The sequence below is a fragment of the Erinaceus europaeus genome, chromosome X (assembly GCF_950295315.1).
Source record: "Erinaceus europaeus chromosome X, mEriEur2.1, whole genome shotgun sequence".
NCBI lineage: Eukaryota > Metazoa > Chordata > Mammalia > Eulipotyphla > Erinaceidae > Erinaceus > Erinaceus europaeus.
In genome coordinates, this window is record NC_080185.1 from 115,476,687 (window position 1) to 115,499,276 (window position 22,590).

Genomic DNA, 22,590 nt, shown 5'->3' on the forward strand with positions numbered 1-22,590 from the left:
TCCCAAATTCAGTCCCTTGCATCACCATAAACCAGAGTTGAGCATTAGAAAGATTTAAAATTATACCCTATGTAAAGGGAAGTTTTTTGTATGTATGTGGTACTGGGGATTGACTCCAAGGCCTCTTACACACACACTCTACCACTGAGCTACATTCCTGGCCAGGAAAGGAAAGATTTTGATAGAAAAGAATACAAAACATTTCTTTTTGTTAAAAGGAGACAACAAATAGACGATGAACAAATATACAATACACATTTATTATTTTATTGCTAAACATCAAAGTCAGCAATTATATCTTCAAGTTAAAGCTTAAGAATGAATCACAGCACAGACAAAAGATTTATAGAAAACAATACCCATGCACCACCCGTTATGTGTACAATCAATGAAAACTATAGGACAAATTGATGACCGAGAGCACATATCCATGAGGCGCATGTTTACAATTTATTGTTAGAACAGACAATGACCTGTAAGAGATATTATCAAAAGGTCAAGTTTAACTGCATGTCCATTCAAACGGAGATGCTGAAAAATATATATACATTCTTTACAGATTGTAGGTGATTAAAAAAAATAAAAAACCTCAGAAACACAATGCAGAGTAGGAATACTGAGAATAAAATTTTACCGCCGAACAAAACAATTCATTGTTTTCTTTTCTTTTTTATAAAATACTTATTTATTTATTTGTCAATGAGAGGGATAGGAGGAGAGAGAATGGACCAGACATCACTCTGGTACATGTGCTGCTGGGGATGGAACTCAGGACCTCATGCTTGAGAGTCCAACCCTTTATCCACTGCGCCACCTCTCGGACCACAACAATTCATTTTCCTAGTTGCTCTATAGAAACTAAAATGTCTCAATTTCATAAAGGTGACAATATACCAGGGACACAAAGACCTTACAAGTTATTTTTGTGCTAACATATCTACAGTAAATATTCAATAATACTTTTTACAACTTAAATAGAAGCATGCTTTTAAAGTCCATAAATAACACTAATCATCACCCATTTGACAGCATTAATTATTTGTTTCCTGCACTGCATCTGGAATGCAAAGATGAGTATGACATAATTTCTGCTCTAGAAATCCTTCCAATCAAGCTGAAGAGACAAGAAGTAACATTTCCTTCCTACACAATGAATTCATTTCTATATAAGCACCACCAATCTACTTAATATTATAACAGAGTGGTCCCTGAGGCCCGGCTCTATGGAGCAACAGAGCAGGAGCTTTAACAACGAAGTGCTTGGTTTTCACCCAGTAAAAACATGCTAGTGGTAGGATTTCCTCTATTAAAATATTTTCTCAACTAAAAAAAGAATGACCTATGCATATGCAACATTTTCATGAGTAAATTCACTAGTCCATGTCACTGAATCAATCACATGAGCATTTCATGGAATTTCCCAAACCAGAGCACAGATGTCTGAGTATTACTATGCTAATACACTTCGATCCTGAATAGCTGAGAAGAGAACACATGTTCTTTCCTGGGATAAATCATTAGATGCATGTGTTCAGCAGTAGTAATAATTGAAGACTTCGAGTCATTAATAAAATTTTAAGGCTAGAGATAGGCCTCACATGTGAGTGGTCTCAGGTTTGGTCACTGGCACCACCGAGAGCCAAGAGCTGAGTGGTGCTCTACTCACACACACACAAAAAAAGTTAAAAATTCAAGATATAATTTACGAAGGCAGGGGTATCTGTAATACAGTTGAAAAGAGTTTCTCCCAAAATGATTAAAAAAAAATCTTAATGCCTAGAGAACAACTTGGTGACGTGAAAAAATGAGCCCAGGGAATATCTTACTTAGTGAAGAACTGAGATCTCCCTGGGTTACATTTCTAACCCAAAAGACATGGAATGAAAAGACATGCAAGGCGGTGGTGCACCTGGTTGAGCACACATGTTACCATGCTCAAGGATCAGGGCTTGAGTCCCCACTCTGCATCTGCATGGGGGAAGCTTCACAAGTGGTGAAGCAGATATGCAGGTGTCTATCTTTCTCTACCTCCCACTCCTCTCTCAATTCTGTCCTAATTAAAAACAAACAAACAAAAAACCAACAACCTCAAAAGGCATGGAATGAATCATGGTTCTTTCAAACTCAAGATTCTGGTAAAACCATATCCACTTTTGCACTGGTTTTGCGGTCATTTGCCAGTTCTTCTGTGGACCCATAGAAGGATCGAAGGGGAAAGAGGGGAAGCAAAGACTAGCTGTTTAATTGGCCAACACAGAGACACAGGTGGTACTGGTGAGGGCAGGGTACAGTTCAGGGCTCATGGTAGTTGCTTTTTGGAAGACAACAACCAGGAGCTAGGCCCCAAAGAGACCCAGCAGCACACAAAAAAAGTGCCTACCTTGGGACTGCCCCACTCTCTCAAGGGAGGCTGGGTTAGTCTACTTGAGGAAGACTGTCATGGGAAACCAATGGTGTTTATATACTTTCCTCACATTTGGGAGCTACTCTCTGCCCTAATCCAGCTTTCTAGCCCTATTCTCAACTTGACACCATCTTCCCAGACAATATTCATAGCCCACCTCCATGTTAGCTATTAGGCTCAGACAAAAATTACTAAAGTCAGGGGCCACATGAAACATACCTAAAATAGACTTACTTCATAGTGTCTTCCCACCCAAACACTCCTAATTTCATCTGCTCTATTCCTACCTTTGGGTTTATATTTATTAAACTTCTTGTCCTACTTTATATCTTGAGCCGGTCCTTGCGCTTTGCGCAACATGTGCTTAACCTGATGTGCTACTGCCGACTCCCCTACTTTGTATCTTACTACCTTTCAGCCACCAAGTTCTAGATGCTACCATGATTCCATCCTAACTTCCCTGGGCAGACAACCTCACTAAGGTGTCCTGGAACCTCACATCACCAGATCTCTACCTTACTAGGGAAGATAGAAACAGGCTGAGGGTATGGATCAACCTGCCAATATCCATGTCCAGCAGAGAAGCCATTATAGAAGCCAGACCTTCCACCCTCTGTACCCCATAAAGAACTTTTTTGGGGGTCGGGCAGTAGTGCAGCGCAGCGGGTTAAGCACATAGGACGTGAAGTGCAAAGACTGGTGTAAGGATCCCGGTTCAGGGCCCCCGCTCCCCACTTACAGGGGAGTACCTTCACAGGCGGTGAAGCAGGTCTGCAGGTGTCTTATCTTTCCCTCCCACTCTCTGTCTTTCCCTCCGCTCTCCATTTCTCTCTGTCATATACGATGACAACAATAACAATATTAACAACAACAAAAGCAACAAGGGCAACAAAAGTGAGGAAAAAATGGCCTCCAGGAGCAGTGGATTCGCAGTGTAGGCACTGAGGCCCAGCAATAACCCTGGAGGCAAAAAAAAATTAAATAAATAAAAATAAAAATAAAAAAGAATTTTGGTCCATGCCCTTAGAGGGATAAAGAATAGGTAAGCTTCCAATGGAAGGGATGGGACATGAAACTCTGGTGGTGGGAACTGTATGAAATTGTACCTGTTATCTTACAATCTTGTTAGTCATTATTAAATCACTAATAAAAAATTTTAAAAAATGCCTACCCTGGAAGGGTTGTAAGCTTCAAAAATATATCAATATAAAGAGTGGTAAGCAGGACTGTAGGAGGCCATGTGGTCTGTGTCATGATTTTTTGGAAGACCTGGCTCATTCTGAGGTTTAACCTGATTGCCTCAGCTCAGATAGAGGTCAGAGAAGAGGTACTTCTCATGCTGAATGTTAAGGGCTAGTGCTGTTTTACATGAGTACTAGGGCATACTATCAAAGAGGCAGTTGTGTAGGACAAAACACATTTCATGATATGGCAGGCCCTACTTTCTTCATTTATTTGGCATATTTGATAAAGATATTTTCCCTTAAATGTAAGTAGATTCTTTTGTATGGATCTTACTAACTGTCATCAGACTCTAGATGTGATAGTAAAAAAAATAGTATATCATTAAATTCTAAAATACTTTTCAAACAAGCCAAAGGATATCATATAGACCAAGAAAATGTTCACTCTTCCACTTAGCCAAAGTCTGATCTCCTTTAACACTGAACCAATGATGTATTTTCAAGAAGTTCTACCCAATTAATTCCACGTAATTTCATTCACCTTTACACTATTTCCACATGATATGCAGTCACCCAAAATGGTTTGCTGTGAATCTGCAGTTTAGAAACTGTTCTGCAAGTATCTTGCATTTTTATGTTCAAAATTTAAAACTAGAATGTAGACAAGGACTGTGCCTTTCATGTCCTATTTATCTTCCACCCCAGAGTTTGTATACTCCAGATATAGGTGAAGCTTACAGTTTCTGGCTAAAAGGTCATTTTAAAAGAAACACTTTGTATTTCCTGTGAAGAAAGGTTTCTGATATTGTATGGTGGAACTCAAAGATTCTGTTGTCAGTTAGGTACTACTATTACCGTGTCGTAACCATCCAGAGCCCCAGGGTCACATTGGCAGCTAAAAGTACACTGCCACCAAGCAAAATAAAAAACCCGATCAGATCTTTGACATCACTGTCTCCAACCACTGAGGTAAGAGTAGCATCCAAGAAAGAGTTTAAAATCCACTGTCCATCCAAAGAAAAGCAGGGCACGGCATTAACAATAGCCAGAGCTCCTGAGAGGGAAATCAGGTACCTGGTTAAATTCAGTTAAGGAGCCTACAAGGAGGGCTAAGAGGAAACCACATCTCTGGCAGTCAGAAGAAGGTGTTTTACTAGGACTGGATTCGAAATTAGAGCTTTCTTCCCGCCTTTCTTTAAATCTCTCCACACCAGTACAGGTATTCCTTCTTAAATCTCTATGGTGTAAAGAACAAACAAACAAATAATTTATATGATTTCAGAGTTCAACAACCTTCACTAGAATAATAAAACAATATTGAAAAATAAGACAAGCTATAATGAATTTCTAGGAAGACCAGGTCTTTCTAATCCCATAATGACACATGGGGAAAGAATGTAGAAGAATATGAAATAAGGGAAACTTACTTTTTGATCTTTACAAAGGATTATTTTACATTAGGAAACAATCATTGGCACATTGAATTTTTCCATTTCTTTTTTTTCCCCCCAGGGTTATCTAGGCGGCTTGGTACCATTATCTCTTTTTTATATCTGGCGGCCATTATTTCCTCTTATTTCTTTTCCCATTTTTTGTTAGATAGGACAGAGAGAAATTGAGAGGGGAGAGGGAGATAAGAAGGAAGAGAGGAAGACAGAAACCTGCAGACCTGCGTCACCACTTGTGAAGTGTCTCTGCTGCAAGTGGAAGAGTGGGGACTCAAACCTGGGTCCTTATGCAGGTCCTTGCACTTAGTACAATGTGCGCTTACCTGGGTGTGCCAGACCCAAAATTTTTCATTTCTATGTTTCTAAAAATAAATACAACTGATATAAATACAACTCTACTTTACTATCATCTCTAAGGTTATAGTATAAATATAACTATAATGTTAATATGATTCTTTTTATTATACCTAAGGTTATAACATAAATATAATTATAATGTAAATAAAGTTCTTTCATACTATATCATCTAAAAGGCTATAATTTAAATCACGCAAAGACAACATACAGTCTGTAAGGTATGATCTTGACAGTATACTTTTTTGTTCATTTTCTTTTTTGGCCTCCAGTTGCTGGGGCTCAGTACCTATATTATGAATCTACAGATCCTGGTGGCCATTTTTTTTTTCTGTTTCTTTTTATTCAACAGGACAGAGAGAAGTTGAGAGAGGAGAAAAGATAAGGAGGGGGAGAGAAAGATAAGACACCTGCAGACCTGCTTCACCTCTTAGGAAGCCTTCGCCCTGCAGGTGGGGATTGGGGGTTCAAACTGGGGTCTTTGCACATGGTCATATGTGCACTTAACCAGATGTGCTGCTGTCTGACCCCCTTCATTTCTTTTCTTTTCTTTTCTTTTTTCTTTTCTTTTCTTTTCTTTCTTTCTTCCTTCATTCCTTCCTCCCTCCCTCCCTTCCTTCTCTCTCTTTTTCTCTCTCTCTCTTTCTTTCTTTCTTTTTTGCCTCCAGGGTTATTACTGGGGCTTGGTGCCTGCACTACGAATCCACTGCTCCTGGAGGCCATTTTTTCCCTTTTGTCGCCCTTGTTTGTTGCCTACCGTTGTTGTTGTTAATATTATTGTTGTCGTTGTTGTTGGATAGGACAGAGAGAAATGGAGAAAGGAGGGGAAGACAGAGAGTGGGAGAGAAAGATAAGACACCTGCGGACCTGCTTCACCACCTGTGAAGCTACTCCCCTGCAGGTGGGGAGCCTGGCGCTTGAACCGGGGTCCTTACGCCGGTCCTTGCGCTTTGCACCACCTGCACTTAACCTGCTGTGCTACCGCCCCACCCCTTTTTTCTTTCGTTTTTGGCCTCTAGGGCTATCGGTGGGGCTTGGTGTCTGCACTATGAATCCACTGCTCCTGTGGCCATTTTTTCTTTCTATTTTATTGGAATAGTACAGAGAGAAATTGAGAGGAGAAGGGAAGACTGAGAGGGGGGAGAGAAAGATAAGACACCTGCAGACCTGCTTCACTGCTTGTGAAGCAACCTCCCTACACTTGGGAAGGGTGTGTGTGTGTGTGTCTTGAACCGGGATCCTTGTACAGTTCCTTGCACTTCATACTATGTGCACTTAACCCAGTTTGGAATCGCCCGACCCCCCCCCCCATTTGTTTTCTATTTCATTTTTTTGGAAATCCAAAAAGGGAAGAAATTAAAAATATTTAAAGTGACAAAGATAAAGAACCCTTCTGAACTACTGATTTCAAACTTTATCAAAATTTGCATCTTCTACATATAAATAATATACTAAAGACCATGAGATCTCATCCTCTGGATCAATTTTTCAGTAGTGTAAATCTGCTTTTCATCTTCCTTTAGTATTTCTCCATTTGGTACATGCCAACAGTCTCCAAAGGGGCAGAATTTATTACTTTATAAACTTACTAAAAGGTTTTACATATGTAAATGTAAATATCAATCTATAGTATGGGTACCTTTCATTGAACATCTCCACTTTTCCCCTTCCCAGATCAATCTTCTCTCTCCTTGGCTTTTTCCCCTCACACATATACTCTGTTCTTTTCAACTTTAAAGTCTCTTTATCAGTTGTTAGCAGTCAATTGATAGCTGTAAGATCTATGCATACTCTATTAAAGTTCCAAGTAGTACACTTTTTTTTTCTTATATTTGATAAGATAGAGATAAATTGAGAGGGGGAAGGGAGATAGAGAGGGAAAGAGAGAGAAAGACACCTGCAGCACTATTTCATCACTTGTGAAGCTTACCTCCTGCAGGTGGGAATGGAGGTTTGAACCCAGGCCCATGCACAATAGTAACATGTGCGCTCAACCCAAGTAAAACACTTGAAGACCTTTTTTTTTCACATTAAAAAGGATACTTGACAAATGTCTCCATGATTACAGGCAGATCTATGCTTAGAAAGTTGAAACGTGGGACAAAGCTGGTGATGCTCACTAAAAAAAGAAAAACAAGGGATAATGAATATTATTTATACAGCATTTTAATTCTAGCACATGATCAAAAAGTAACATGGTCAACTGAATTGGTTGGAAAAACTTCTTACTAAACATGAGCAGGCAAGCTGTATGCCCCACATATCACATCAATCATTTCAGAACAGCTACTAAAAATAGAGGAATGCTAAATTCATGCCCTAGTGTTTATTTGTATGTTTGGGGGTAAGAATAAAATAAAACGGATTACATACTAGCTATGAATACCAAATATAGAGACTGACTTTGAAAATACAATAAAATTCACAACAAAAGAATATTTACCATTACAAAGCGGTATAATCTTAAAATTACATTCACTCCAATTATTATTCCACTCAACCTCTTTTTGGTCTTGTTTTTGCTTCATGTCAAAACAAGTATTAAGACTATGGAAAAAAAGACTATGGGAGTTTTAATGTTTCTTCCCTTCTACAGAGTCCATAATCCTGTCTCTAGTCAAAACATTTAAAAACTCCCCTGTAATGATATAGAACCCATAGTACCCATTTATAAATTACCCTAAAGAGGGACTTTTTTTTTTTCAACTATTGGGGATGTAGTTTAAATTTTTGTAGTCCTGAGTCACTAATAATACTAGTAAATAAGAAGAATAACCCAGATTGTATCTTAATTTGCTTTCCCCCCTTTTGTTGCCCCTGTTGTTTTATTGTTGTAGTTATTATTGCTGTTGTTATTGATATCGTCGTTGTTGGCTAGGACAGAGAAATTGAGAGAGGAGGGGAGATAGAGAGGAGAGAAAGACAGACACCAGCAGACCTGCTTCACCGCCTATGAAGCGACTCCCCTGCAGGTGGGCAGCCAGGGGTTCGAACCAGGATCCTTACGCTGGTCCTTGCACTTGGCACCATGTGCGCTTAACCCACTGTGCTACCCCAACCCCTCCAGATTGTATCTTAGGATATAATTTATGAAGTAATGAGAGGGTTTAATTTTTTAAATTCATGATTAATAACAGACTACAAGATTATAAGATTACAAAAGCATATTACCACACTGCATTCACCATCAAGGTTCTGTGTCCCTACCCTCCCACCTTCCATACATAACAGATAACCATCATAGTTCATGAGGGGACTTTTAAAAGAGTTAACATAAATTACACATATCAACTGATCAATGAATAAAAAATGTGATCTATCCATACAGTGGAATATTATTCGTCTATAAAATGGAATGGAGTACTGACACTTGATGCAAGCATAAACCTTGAAATTATGCTAGGGCTGAGCAGTGGCACACCTGGTTGAGTGCACAAGTTACAATGCTCAAGGACCACCCAGATTCAAGCCCTAGACCCCACCTACAGGGCGAAAGCTTCCCGAGTGCTGAAGCAGGGCTGGAGGTGTCTCTCTGCCTCTCTCCCTATGACCACCATCCCTCTTGATTTCTGGCTGTGTCTACCCAATCAATAAATAAAGATGATACAAAATTAAAAAGAAAACATTATGATAAATGAAAGACAGGGGCAGGGAGATAGCTCACCCAGTAGGGCACATACGTTACTATGCACAAGGAGGCAGGTTTGAGACTCCAAGTCCACAATATGGGAACACCATGCAAAAGGGAAGCTTCACAGGTGGGGGAAGCATGGCTATGGTGTCTCTCTTCCTTCTACTTTTCTCTCTCTCTCTCTCTCTTTTTTACCAGAGCACTGCTCAGATCTGGCTTATAGTGGTGCGGGGGATTGAACCTGGGACACTGGAGCCTCAGGCATGAGAATCTCTTAGCATAACCATTATGCTATCTACCCTCCACCCCTTTTCTCTGTCTTTTGACCCACAATCTGGAGAGAAAGAAGGGGGCACCCACCAGGAGTGGTGGAATTGTGTAGGAAAAAATAAATGAGAGAAGACGATCATTAAATATTCCACTTGTATGAAAATATCCAGAACAAATAAATTTATAGGAAAATAAAGCAAATTAGTGACTGTCAGGGATTGGGTATGGGCATGGGGTGTTGGAGAAAAATGAGGAATATCTAACAAGTATGGAATTTCTTTTTGGGAAGATGAAAATATTTTGGAATTGGATTATGGTGATCATACAAATCTACTCAAGTACCTAGGTTCGAATCCCTGGCCCCCACTTGGTGGTGCTGCAGGTGTCTCTCTCCTTCCCTTCTCTGTCCTATCAAATAAAAAAAAAGCCTTAGACTCTCATGTCTGAGGTTCCAAGGCACCAGGTTCAATCCTTAGCACCACCATAAGGCAGAGCTGAGCATTGCTCTGATTTCTCACCTCTCTTTGTGTGTGTGTGTCTCTCTCTCTCTTATTAAAACAAAGTAAGCAAAATATTAAACAAATTAACATTAAAAAACTAACAAAATGTTCTTTGTTGCTTCTAGGGTTATCGCTGGGGCTTGATGCTGCCACTAGGAATCTGCTCCATTTTACTGGATAGTACAGAGAGATTGAGAGGGACAGAGAGAGACACCTGCAGATTTGCTTCCCTGTTTGTAAAGCTTACCCCTGCAGGTGGAGGAGAGCTGGGAGCTCCAAGCGGATCCTTGCGCTTAGTACTATGTCCGCTTACCTGGGTGTGCCACCTAGCCCCAAATGATTTTTTTTTATTGTCGCCAAGGTTATTGCTGGGGTTGCCGGCACTAGGAGTCTGCTCCTGGCAGCCATTTCTTCTTCTTCTTTTTTAAAATATTTATTCCCTTTTGTTGCCCTTGTTTTATTGTTGTAGTTATTATTGTTATTGATGTCATCGTTGTTGGATAGGACAGAGAGAAATGGAGGAGGGGAAGACAAGAGAAGGGTAGAGAAAGATACCTACAGACCTGCTTCACTGCCTGTGAAGCGACTCCCCTACAGGTGGGGAGCCGGGGGCTTGAACTGGTGTCCTTAAGCCGGTCCTTGTGCTTTGCCGCATCTGCACTTAACCCGCTGCGCTACTGACTCCCCCACTTTCCCCTTAATTTTTATTAGATAGGAGAGAGTTTGAGAGAGGAGAGAGAGCTAAAGAGAGACACCTGCAGACCTGCTTCACCACTTGTGAAGCCGATGTCCTGCAGGTGAGGAGCGGGGGGCTCGAACTGGGGTCCTTGTGCTTGGTACTATGTGTGCTTAGCTGGGTGCGCCACCGCAGAAGTGGCTCAGTGGTGGAGAATGTGCGTGAGGCTGATTTTATTCCTAGCACTGCATTAAACAAAAATAGAAAAAGTTGGGGGCAGGGTGGTGGCGCACCTGGTTAAATGCCTGTTGACGGACCTGGTTCCCACCTCCAGGGAGGATGCTTCACGAGTGGTGTGGCAGGTCTGCAGGTCTCTCTCTCTCTCTCCCCCTCTTTCCTCTCAATTTCTCTTTGACCTAACAAATAAAAAAAGGCCATCGGAACAGTAGATTTGTAGTGTTGGCATCAAGCCCCAGCAATAACCCTGCTGATAATAAAAAGGAAGAAAAATGTATGACACAATGTTTATTTATTTATTTATTTTACCAGAGCACTCATCAGCTCTGGTTTATGGTGGTGGTACGGGGAATGAACTTGGGACTTCAGAGCCTCAGGCATGAGAGCCTCTTTGTATACTTATTATACTATCTCACCCAGCCTAACACAAGGAAGTATACTATTTGATGTTGGGAGCTGGGCGGTGGTGCACCGGGTTAAGCACATAATACTAAGCGCAAGGATCCTCGTAAAGAAACGGGTTCGAGCTCCGGCTCCCCAATTGCGGGGGGGTTGGGAGTTGGGCGGCGGTGCACCGGGTTAAGCGCATAATAATACTAAGTGCAAGGATCCTCGTAAGGAACCGGGTTCGAGCTCCGGCTTCCCAATTGCGGGGTGTTGGGAGCTGGCTGGTGGTACACCGTGTTAAGCGCATAATACTAAGCGCAAGGATCTTCGTAAGGATCCGGGTTCGAGCTCCGGCTCCCTAACTGCTGGGGAAAGCTACACAAGTGGCCAAACAGGTCTGCAGTGTATTTCTCTATTCCCCTCCCCTCTCAGTTTCTCTCTGTCCTATCTAATAAAATGGGGAAAATGGCTGCAAGGAGGAGTGGATTCATAGCGCCGGCCCTGAGCCCCAGAAAAGAAGAAGAAAAAAATACTGTATTATGTTCAGGTATATAGAAAAGCTCATATTTAGTCCAATCATGTTGCCACTGTTAAAATAATTATGCTGTCCTGGTTTTGAAATTATATTCATGTATCAGGTACAAATTAGTTTTTTACATTTTTAAAATTATTTATTGGGTAGTCAGAAATTGAGAGGGAAAGAGGAGACAGAGAGACACCTGCAGACCTGCTCAACCACTCGCAAAGTTTTCCTACTGTAGGTGGGGACTGGGGGCTTGAACCTGGGTCCTTGTGCATTGTAACATGTGTGCTCAACCAGGTGCGCTATGACCCAAATTATTTTTTTTAAATAGTACTTTACAAGATTATGAGACTATAGGATGTAGTTCTATACCCCACCTACAACCAAAGTTCTGTGCCCCAACCTGTACACAAATTACTTTACAGACATTTCCCTATGATTCCTGGCAATACTTGGGAAGTATGTTGATCTCACCACTGTTTGGGGAGCTAGGATGAATTAAAAAACTCTCAGAAAACATGTGAGAGATCATCTATAAGGTTTGGGTATAAATGTGATGAAGGAAAAAATAGGTCACTCTCTAGAGGTTTCATCTCCATCCTGCTTTATAAATTCGTATTATTTTCCTACTATCTAAAACTCATGCAATGCTTAAAAGACTTTAAAGCCTGGGGGCTGGGTTAAGTACACATGGCGTGAAGGGCAGGGACCGGTGTAAGGATTCCGTTCAAGCTCCTGACTCCACACCTGAAGGGGGGGTGGTTCACAAGCGGTGAAGTAGGTCTACAGGTGTCTACCTTTCTCTCCCCCTCTGTCTTCCCCATATCTCTTGATTTCTTTCTGTCCTATCCAACAATATAAATAACAATAACAAGGGCAACAAAATGGCCTCCAGGAGCTGTGGATTCGTAGTGCAGGCACTGAGCCCCAGCGATAGCCCTGGAGGCAAAAAAAAAAAAAAAAAAAAGCAATGAGTGTGCAGTATGGTGACTTCAACATACACCTATGCTAAGGCAATATACCTCTGAGGACTTACAGCTTTCTAAATCACTAATAATATATTTTAATATTTTTATTATGTTTATTTGTTGGATAGAGACAGCCAGAAATCAAGAGGGACGGGGTAGAGAGAGAGAGACCTGAAACACTGCTTTACCACTTGCAAAGCTTTCCCCCTGCAGGTGGGAACTGGGGGGCTTGAACCCAGGTCCTTGGACATTGTAGCATGTGCACTTAACCAGGTACACCATTACCTGGCCCCCCACTAATAATATTTTTAAAAGCCATCAAATTTATAAGAAATTCAAGTATTTGTACCGAGAGTTTGCCATTGGAGTAAAGAACACCTTAATGATTTTCTGAGGACTTAGCACAATCTGATACCCACCCGTATAGTGAAGATGCAGTGGATGTCCGACATACAGCATATCGATTTGAGGTGGGTGCTTAACTTTTATTAAGCGAGTATGAGTTTCCAGAGAAGGTGTTATACAGAAACTTGAACTAGAACTAGAGCTTTTATTACAGTCTTTATTGGTTCTACAGACTTGGGTGGCTTCAACTGCTTTCCGCGCAGGTAGACAAGTATGCTATAAATAAAATATTATGTAGTATTAGAATGGTTTATTAATGAGGGAAATATCGAATGACATTACTTTCACATTTTTTCATGTCATCTAGTAGATTAGGAATGGAGTTCATATGGAAGAAATGCCAAAGATGTGCACCCTCTACTAATTAGATTCAAGTATTTCTACTTTAGCCAAATAAAAATCTTATTGCTATAAATTTAAAAATATTTTTCAGATGAAATGTGACATGTGAAATGCTGATTTTAGTAACATACAAAGCAAAGTGGAGACCTTTTTCATGGGCTCCATTTTAATTCCATTTGCTTATTGTGTGATAATTGTATCAGACAAACAAGACTGCTTCAGGGGCAACTTACCAAACGCTTATTAAAATTATTTCTGTAGGAAAAGCACACATCTGTGAGGCTGTTATTGTTACAGCATTCAATTGAGCCATCTATCCGTTTGTATGCTAAAAAGAAAGTTTATAAAAATGCATCATTTAGCAGTATGTTCATAATATCATTTTTTTCTTTCAAGACAAAAGGTATAAGTACAGCGCATATGAATTTAGAACCAGCAACATGTTTTGGGGTTCACTTTGATGATGGTCACTTACCGCTTGAAAGACAAGAGCACTGCTCAGCTCCAGCTTATGGTGGTACAGGAAATTGAACCTGGGACATCAAAGTCTCAGGCATGAGAGTTTCTTTGTATAACCACTATGATATCTCCCTAGGCCCTAGGATTTTTAAAAAAAAATCAAATCAGGCTAAGGACAGGAGAGATAGCATAATGGTTATGCAGAGACTCTCATGCCTGAGCCTCCAAGCCAGGTTCCATCTCCTGCACCACCACAAACCAAAAATAAACAGTGCTCCGGTAAAAACCAATCAATCGGGGGTCAGGCAGTGGCACAGTGGGTTAAGCGCATGTGACGCAAAGCGCAAGGACCAGCGTAAAGATCCCAGTTTGAGCCCCCGGCTCCCCACCTGCAGGGGAGTCGCTTCACAGACGGTGAAGCAGGTCTGCAGGTGTCTATCTTTCTCTCCCCCTCTCTGTCTTCCCCTCCTCTCTCCATTTCTCTCTGTCCTGTCCAACAACAAACAACATCAACAATGGCATTAATAATAACCACAACGAGGCTACAACAAGGGCAACAAAAGGGGGAAAAAATGGCCTCCAGGAGCAGTGGATTCATGGTGCAGGCACCGAGCCCAGCAATAACCCTGGAGTAAAAAAAAAAAAATCAATCAATCAATCATTTAATTAAATTAGGTTAAAATCTTCAGTAGTCTTTCTGATAAACAGTTAAGTCTATTTTTTGCCTGTACACCACTTTTTTTCTTCTTGATTCAGTCCCCTGCACTACCAGACTAGAGCTGAGTAGTGCTGGGGGTGGGGGGGGGAAGGAAGCATTGAAATTAAAAACAAACATTTATTTTCCTTATCTGCTTATCCCTCAAGTACACACTCTTGATTTCCTCTCACTTGACTCCTTGGATTAGAGTCCTGTTTGCTCCACACTTAGCTACCACACCCCAAACTGTCCTATAATCTGAATGCTTGATTAATGTGCCATGAACTCTGAAATACTCAAAGATGTTGTCTGTTCTCAAATAAAATCCAAACTCCACAGTTTAAAACATAGGCTTTCTGCTTTTATCACCTAATCCCATACTATTCTCTTGCCAAAACAAACTACTAGCAATTACCTGACCTCATTTTAGTCTATGCGCTATTCTCCGGCACTGAGGTTCATTTCTTGCCAGGCCTTCTAAATCCGAACTCACTCTTGAGGATCAGTTCAAGGGCTGGTGCTATGAAGCATGCCTTCATTTTCAGCCAAGACTAACTGTCATCAACTCCCACAGTCTCGTCACTATTTATATTTAACCATGCACTGTAATAATGTGCATATAGCTGGTTTCTTCAACTATACTGTGTACTCCTTGAGAAAAAAGGCTTCTCAGTGTCTTATATAAAATGGGTAACTCAATAGACTTTTAACACACAGGTGATGTTCTATGCTACTTGATATCAAATTCTTGACTTCCAAGCCTACAATCCTCCAGCTAATGTTTTAAATAATTGCTAAAACAAAGGCAAGGAAAAAATGTGTAAGGAGGGGGTCAAGTAAGTCTCCCCCAAATAAAGTGGAAAGTAAGCAGAAAAACAGGAAAGGGTAGGGACTGTGGTGAATCGGAAAATATATACCCTGTTCTAAGGGTTAACAACCAGGCCATTCAACTTGGAGTCCAAATGAACAAATCTTCCATTCTATTCCCTGAGAAATAGAAATTTGGATCCTCCTGTAAAACCTTTAGAATTTAAATGTAGGCAGTCAATTAAAATTGAAAAAAAATATTGTGCACGCCAAATCAAATACATCTGCTGACATTGGATTTGGCCCCTGGGCTAGCAGGAATCTTCGAGCTCTGTGCCCCTGCTCCTCCCTATGGTGATTTTCCTGACCAGAACATAAATCCATGGCTGCAGCTGCCCTGACAAGATTAAGGACTTCCTGACATGCAGACATTTTCAATAAAGACTACAATATTTTTGTTTTCCTGTGAGAGGTAAACCTGATATTTTTTGGCTTATCATTTTTTTTAAGTTCTAGATTTATATAGCCATAGCCCGGCATAGCTGTAATTTGGGAATTTCAGCAAAGCAAGCAACTTAAGTTTCTTTTTAAACATTTTTTATATTTATTTATTTATTTTCCCTTTTGTTGCCCTTGTTGTTTTACTGTTGTAGTTATTATTATTATTATTATTGATGTTGTTGTTGTTGGATAGGACAGAGAGAAATGGAGAGAGGAGGGGAAGACAGAGGGGGGAGAGAAAGACACCTGCAGACCTGCTTCACTGCTTGTGAAGTGGGGGACTCGAACCGGGATCCTGGTGCCGGTCCCTGCACTTTGCGCCACCTGCGCATAACCCGATGCGCTACCACCCGACTTAGTTTCTTTAATAAGCAAATGACACTTTTTTTGACCTAAATATTACTTTCAGTATAAAGAGAAAGAAAGAGAGGGGGTGAGAGACAGACAGGCTAGAGCAATCAATGCTCAGCAGTGGTCATGCAGGGAATTTCATCTGGGGCCTGTAGAATTCCGGCATGTAAGTCTCGTGCTCTATTATACATACAGTCCAATAAGTTAAATGTAAGTCAGGGGTAGAGGGCTGGGTGGTGGTGCACCTGGTTGAGTGCATATGTTACAATGCTCAAGGACCTGGGTTCAAGCCCCCAGTCCCCACTTTGCAAGTGGTAAAGCAGTGTGGCAGGTGTCTCTCTGTCTCTCTTCCTTCTCTACCATCCGCTTCCCTCTCGATTTCTGGCTGTTTCTATTCAATAAAAAATAAAAAGATAACTTGGGAAACTGAATATTAACTAGGTGTTAGGAATTATTATTATTATATTGCCTCCAGGGTTATTGCTGGGGCTCGTGCCTGCACCACGAATCCACTGCTCCTGGAGGCCATGTGTTTTTTATCCTTTTTGTTGCCCTTGTTGTTCTATCGTTGTTGTGATTATTATTATTGTTACTGATGTCGTCGTTGCTGGACAGGACAGAGAGAAAAGGAGAGAGGAGGGGAAGACAGAGGGGGAGAGAAAGACAGACACCTGGGAGTAGGCGGTAGCACAGCGGGTTAAGCGCAGGTGGCCCAAAGCGCAAGGACCGGTGTAAGGACCTCGGTTCAAGCCTCCGGCTCCCCACCTGCAGGGAAATCGCTTCACAGGCGGTGAAGCAGGTCTGCAGGTGTCTATCTTTCTCTCCCCCTCTCTGTCTTCCCCTCCTCTCTCCATTTCTCTCTGTCCTATCCAACAACGACGACATCAATAACAACAACAGTAGTAACTACAACAATTAAAAAAACAACAAAGGCAACAAAAGGGAATAAATATTAAAAAAATTCAAAAGAAAGACAGACACCTGCAGACCCGCCTCACCACCTGTGAAGCGAACCCCCTTACAGGTGGGGAGCCGGGGGCTCAAACCGGATCCCTACGCCGGTCTTTGCTGCTTTGCGCCACATATGCCTAACCTTCTGCGCTACCGCCCAACCCCCAGCATTATTATTATTAACGGTGTTTATTGGGATGACACTGTGTTTATGTTTAAAAAGCCATCTAGGGGTCAGGCAGTGGCTTATCTGGTTAAGCACACACATTACAGTATGGAAGGATTGTGTTTATGACACTGGTCCCCATCTGCAGGAGGAGAGCGTCACAAGTGGTGAAGAGGGCTGTAGGTATCTCTTTTCCTCTCTACCTCCCCCTCCTTTCTTGATTTCTCTCTGTCTCTATCCAATAATTAAATAAAAAGTCATCTAGGTTAAGCGCAGGTGGTGCGATGTGCAAGGACCCCGGTTCGAGCCCCTGGCTTCCCATCTGCAGGGGAGTTGCTTCACAGGCGGTGAAGCAGGTCTGCAGATGTCTATCTTTTTAAAAATATATATTTATTTATTTCCTTTTGTTGCCCTTGTTGTAGTTGTTATTATTGTTGTTGATATCGTCATCGTTGTTGGATAGGACAGAGAGAAATGGACAGAGGAGGAGAAGACAGAGATGGGGAGAGAAAGACAGACACCTGCAGACCTGCTTCGCTGCCTGTGAAGTGACTCCCCTGCAGGTGGGGATCTGGGGGCTGGAACCAGGATCTTTATACTGGTCCTTGAGCTCTGCAACCTGCTTAACCCGCTGCGCTACTGCCAGACTCCCAGGTGTCTTTCTTTCCCCCTCTCTGACTTCCCCTCCTCTCTCCATTTCTCTCTGTCCTATCCAACAACAACGATATCAATAATAACTACAACAATAAAAACAAGGGCAACAAAAGGGAAAATAAATAAATAAAAAAATAAATAGTCATCTATAGGCTGAGAAAGTAGCTAAGGGGGGTTGGGTGGTAGCGCAGCTGGTTAAGCACACTTGGCGCAAAGTGCAAGGATCAGCACAAGGATCCCGGTTCGAGCCCCCGGCTCCCCACCTGCAGGGAGGTCACTTCCCAAGCAGTGAAACAGGTCTGTAGGTGTCTTTCTCTGCCCCTCTCTGTCTTCTCCTCCTTTCAATTTCTCTCTGTCCTGTCCAACAACAATGACATCAATGATGACAATAATGATAACCACAATAACAATAAAACAATAAGGGCAACAAAAGGGGAAAAAATTGCTTTTAGGAGTGAAGGATTCATGGTGCAGGCACCAAGCTCCAGCAATAACCCTGGAGGCAAAAAAAAAAAAAAAATATATATATATATATAATTAGATCTTGACAACGAAGGTATCATCTATTAAAGATATGCTCATATGCTCTTGCTTATGTACAAAAAAGATATGATTCCCCTGGATATGTTTTAAAATATCTCCCCTTTGGAAGCAACCCAGATGTCCAAAAACAGATGAGAGTCTAAGAAAATGGGGTATATATACATAATGGAATACTACTCAGCTGTTAGAAATAATGAAGTCATGAGCTGGGCAGTAGGTTAAGGGCACATGGAGCAAAGCGCAAGGACCAGCTTAAGGATCCCGGTTCAAGCCCCTGGCTCCCCACCTGCAGGGGAGTCACTTCACAGGTGGTGAAGCAGGTCTGTAGATGTCTATCTTTCTTGCCCACTCTGTCTTCCCCTCCTCTCTTGATTTCTCTGTCCTATCCAACAACAATGACAGCAACAACAACAATAACTACAATAAACAAGAGCAACAAAAGAGAATAATAATAATAATAAAAGAAATCTTTAAAAATAAATAATGAAGTCATCGCCTTCATCTCACCTTGATGGAGCCTGAAGGAATCATGTTAATTCTAAGCCAAAAAGAGAAGGATGCATACTAGATGTTCTCACTCATAGGCAGAATTTAAGAAACAAGGATGAAAAGGGAAAAATACAAAGTAAAATTTTGACTTTATTTGGTGTATTGCACCAAACCAAAGGACTCTGGGGACTGGGGGCTTTGGGGTCCTGGTATATGATGGTAGAAAAGGACCCAAGTTGGGGGTAAGAATGCTTTGTAGACACCTATCACGGGGAGATAAAGAATTGTACCTATGTGTTGACAACTGTACTATAAACCATTACTTCTCCCAGTAAAATGATAAAAGAAAAAAATTGCACTCCCCATAAGTAGATTATTTGAGTGAAAAAAAACAAAGACTGGCAAAATATTTATAGGCGCTGAAGCAGGAGGAAGGATATATGAGATTTCATTTATATTATCCTCTTTTTTGTAATTTTTTCCATCAGGGTTATCACTGGGACTTGGTGCCTGTAAACAAACCCACCACTCCCTGTGACTTTTTTTAAATATAGAGACAGAGAAATTCAGAGGGAAGGAGAGAGACACCTGCAGCACTGCTTCACTACTGGTAAAGCTTCCCCCTGGCAGGTGGGGACTGTGGGCTTGAATTCAGGTCCTTTTGCATTCTAATGTGTGTGCTCTACCAGGTGCGTCACTGCCTAGCCCCCTTGCAGTTTTCTTTACTAGTTTTTCTTTCTGCAGCCAAGGCCTCTCTATTCTAGGATGACTTTTTTAGACAGAGAGATGGAAAGATGGAGAGAGAGAGGGAGAGGGAGAGGGAGAGGGAGAGAGAAAGGGAGAGAGAAAGAGAAGAGACACACCACACCACCAAAGCTTCCCCTGATGCAGTGGGATCTGGGCTGAAACCTGTGTCATGTGCACGACAAAGCAGAACCTTCCCAGATGAGCTATCTTGCCAGTCTTATTTCCCTGATGTTTATGTATATCTGAAAAAATATTTTTTCAATAAGAGTCTTTAAATGGGTCATACATGGAATATAGCCTTTGTCTTACCACTTTGCCACAGTTACACACAGTATATTAGTTATTCTTGATGTTGTATTTCCTAAAGCCCAGGAGATGAGGATATGTCTCCCGGGCATTTCTTGACTTCATGTATAATTTATGATTTTCTAATATTTTCAAATAACCTGGGTTCCCTATAAAGAAAGAAATGGCAGACTAGCCTTTCATAGCTGAAAAAAAAAGTCAGAATACATTTGGAAACTTATGAGAATAATCTTGTTTTATCTGTTACACAGAATAAAAGATCTGACTTCAAGGCATATTCAGAGGCCAAAGTATCTTCCTCTGGTTGTGCACCACATGAAGTAACTCTACTCCAAATAGCTTTGGACATGCCAGTTGGCTGTGATTGAACATGGATGACAACTTAACACAAGTTTTGTCAAAATGCAGAAAGAATTCAATAGTCAAATATGCTATGAGATTAGTTAGAAGTTCAACAGCAATATATAATAGAGAATGTACATATTAGTATCCAACCTACTAAGAATAGAGTACATTACTTTGGGACAATTATTGTTACTGATTTGCTTTAAAGAAACTAGAACACAATAAATCCATAGGCACAGTCTAAGAACTGGTCGGTTCAGTTGCTTGAAGCGTTTTATTATACTGAGAAAATATACATACCTCTGACTGGGAAGCTTAGCTGCTGCAAAGTTGACGCACTTATACAGTAACCAATTTGGGGCTCATAGGTAATGGTATCTAGACATTCATTCCAGTCTTGCACATTAGTTACAGGACAATCCTGAATGTGAGTGACAAGGTCTCCCACAAAAAGACCTCTAGGTCCAATGGCAGGTGAGTCCTTCAGAAGATGGCAAAAGCAAATGAGATAATGTATGCAAATGGAGAAGGCAGCAGTTAAAGGCACTGAATTAATTAGAGTATTTTGAACAGTGCAGGCAATAATCCAGATTTTAATGCAACATGTACAGTCCTGGAAGATCAACAAAAGGAAACCCAACAATTGAGAGTTACTGTTCCCTCATCTATATTTTGAATTTTTCACAACAGGAAAAAATAAAAACCCAACCTGCCAACTAATTAAGATTTAAAAGAAGAAATTTCTCTCACAGTTATATTACATTTTTAGAGGGAAAGTAGTCAATGGTATGCCTTCCTTCTCCTATATCCTGAGTGAAATACATTCTCATCGAAGCATGTCCCAAACTTGCCATCAATGCTGTTAGCACAATGAGTCTGTGAGCCAGTTTCCACAGCATTGAGGTCACTATAATAGTTACCACAGTTGAAAACAGTGGCTTAAATACCTACCAAATATTCTGACAGGCTAGTCTATGTCACTCTTTTTTTACTTCCTTGGAGTAAAAACATTTGATTCAAAGCAAGGCATAACAATAAATAATCACATATTTTATCCACAAACAACATGTAGTTACTATCTTTGTGACTCAGAACAGAACCCATTTTCAATACATATATTTTTATTTTCCCTTTTGCTGCCCTTGTTGTTTTATTGTTGTAGTTACTATTGTTGTTGCTGATGTCGTCATTGTTGGATAGGACAGAGAGAAATAGAGAGAGGAGGGGAAGACAAAGAGGGGAGAGAAAGAGAGACACCTGCAGACCTGCTTCACCGCCTGTGAAGCGACTCCCCTGCAGGTGGGGAGCCGGGGGCTCGAACTGGGATCCTTAGGCCGGTCCTTGAGCTTGGTGCCATGTGCGCTTAACCTGCTGCGCTACCACCCAACTCCCCATTTTCAATATTTATATTTATTTTTAATTTTTTTTATTGCCACAAGGGTTACTGCTGTGGCTTGAGGCCTGGACAACAAATCTACTGCTCCCAGTGGCAATTTTTTCCTTTTCTTTCATTTGACAGAGAAAAACTGAGGGTGAGGAGAGACACCTGCTTGTGAAGCTTCCCCCATGCAGGTGGGGACCAGGGGATTGAACTCAACCCCTTGTTTATGGTAATATGTGTGCTCTATCAGCTGTGCCACTGTACTGTTCCTACTTCAGTACTTTAAAAAAACTCAGTTTGTTTCCAGTGGTTTACACAACAGACTGTCATGCTGGAGGCACCAGAGGTCAAGTTTAATCCCCAGCACCCACCACCATAAGCCAGAGCTGAACAGTGCTCTGGTTAGGGGATAAAAAAAAAAAATCAATGTGTTTCATGAAACTATTTGTTCTAGTTGAAAGGACTACAGTACTTACTTTATGAGGAAATCAGCATTTTGTGTATTTTTTTTTTTTTAACCAGAGTACTGCTTAGCTCTGGCTTATGGTGGTGCTGAGGATTGAAGACTGAATTTGTGACTTCAGAGCCTCAGGCATGAAAATCTTTTGCATAGCCATTATACTATTCTCCCTGTCCTTGAATAAAAGTTCTTGATCTAGAATTCTAAGTATTACATTGAGAAGTCTGGTAAAAGAATGTTCCAGGTAGGTGGTAGGTGGTGGTGCCTCCAGTAGAGCATAGACGTTACTACGTGAGGACTCAGGTTCAAGCCCTGGAAGGTTTATGAGTGGTGGATCAGAGCTGCAGGTGTCTCTCTTTCTCTTCCTTTCCCTCTCTTGTTCTCTGTTTCTATGAGGGAAATAA

At 41.1% G+C, this 22,590-nt stretch overlaps 1 protein-coding gene across 4 annotated transcripts in view; it reads right to left on the bottom strand.

Moving 5' to 3' along the window:
- Window positions 1–240: 240 nt before the first annotated feature.
- Window positions 241–22,590, bottom strand: part of MBTPS2 (membrane bound transcription factor peptidase, site 2) — a 62,843-nt gene continuing 40,493 nt past the window's right edge. For 2 of the 4 annotated variants that reach the window (XM_007538964.3, XM_060182883.1), the window contains 5 exons: window positions 20,646–20,826; window positions 13,563–13,657; window positions 13,002–13,203; window positions 7,434–7,509; window positions 241–4,662 (listed from right to left, as the gene is read on the bottom strand). In XM_007538964.3, the coding sequence (XP_007539026.1) occupies window positions 4,440–4,662; window positions 7,434–7,509; window positions 13,002–13,203; window positions 13,563–13,657; window positions 20,646–20,826 (777 nt within the window). In that variant the 3' untranslated portion in view covers window positions 241–4,439. Of the gene's footprint in view, window positions 4,663–4,685; window positions 4,826–6,793; window positions 7,172–7,433; window positions 7,510–13,001; window positions 13,204–13,562; window positions 13,658–20,645; window positions 20,827–22,590 lie in introns of those variants that run through there. The other 2 variants (XR_009547493.1, XM_060182882.1) reach the window with 2 other exon arrangements.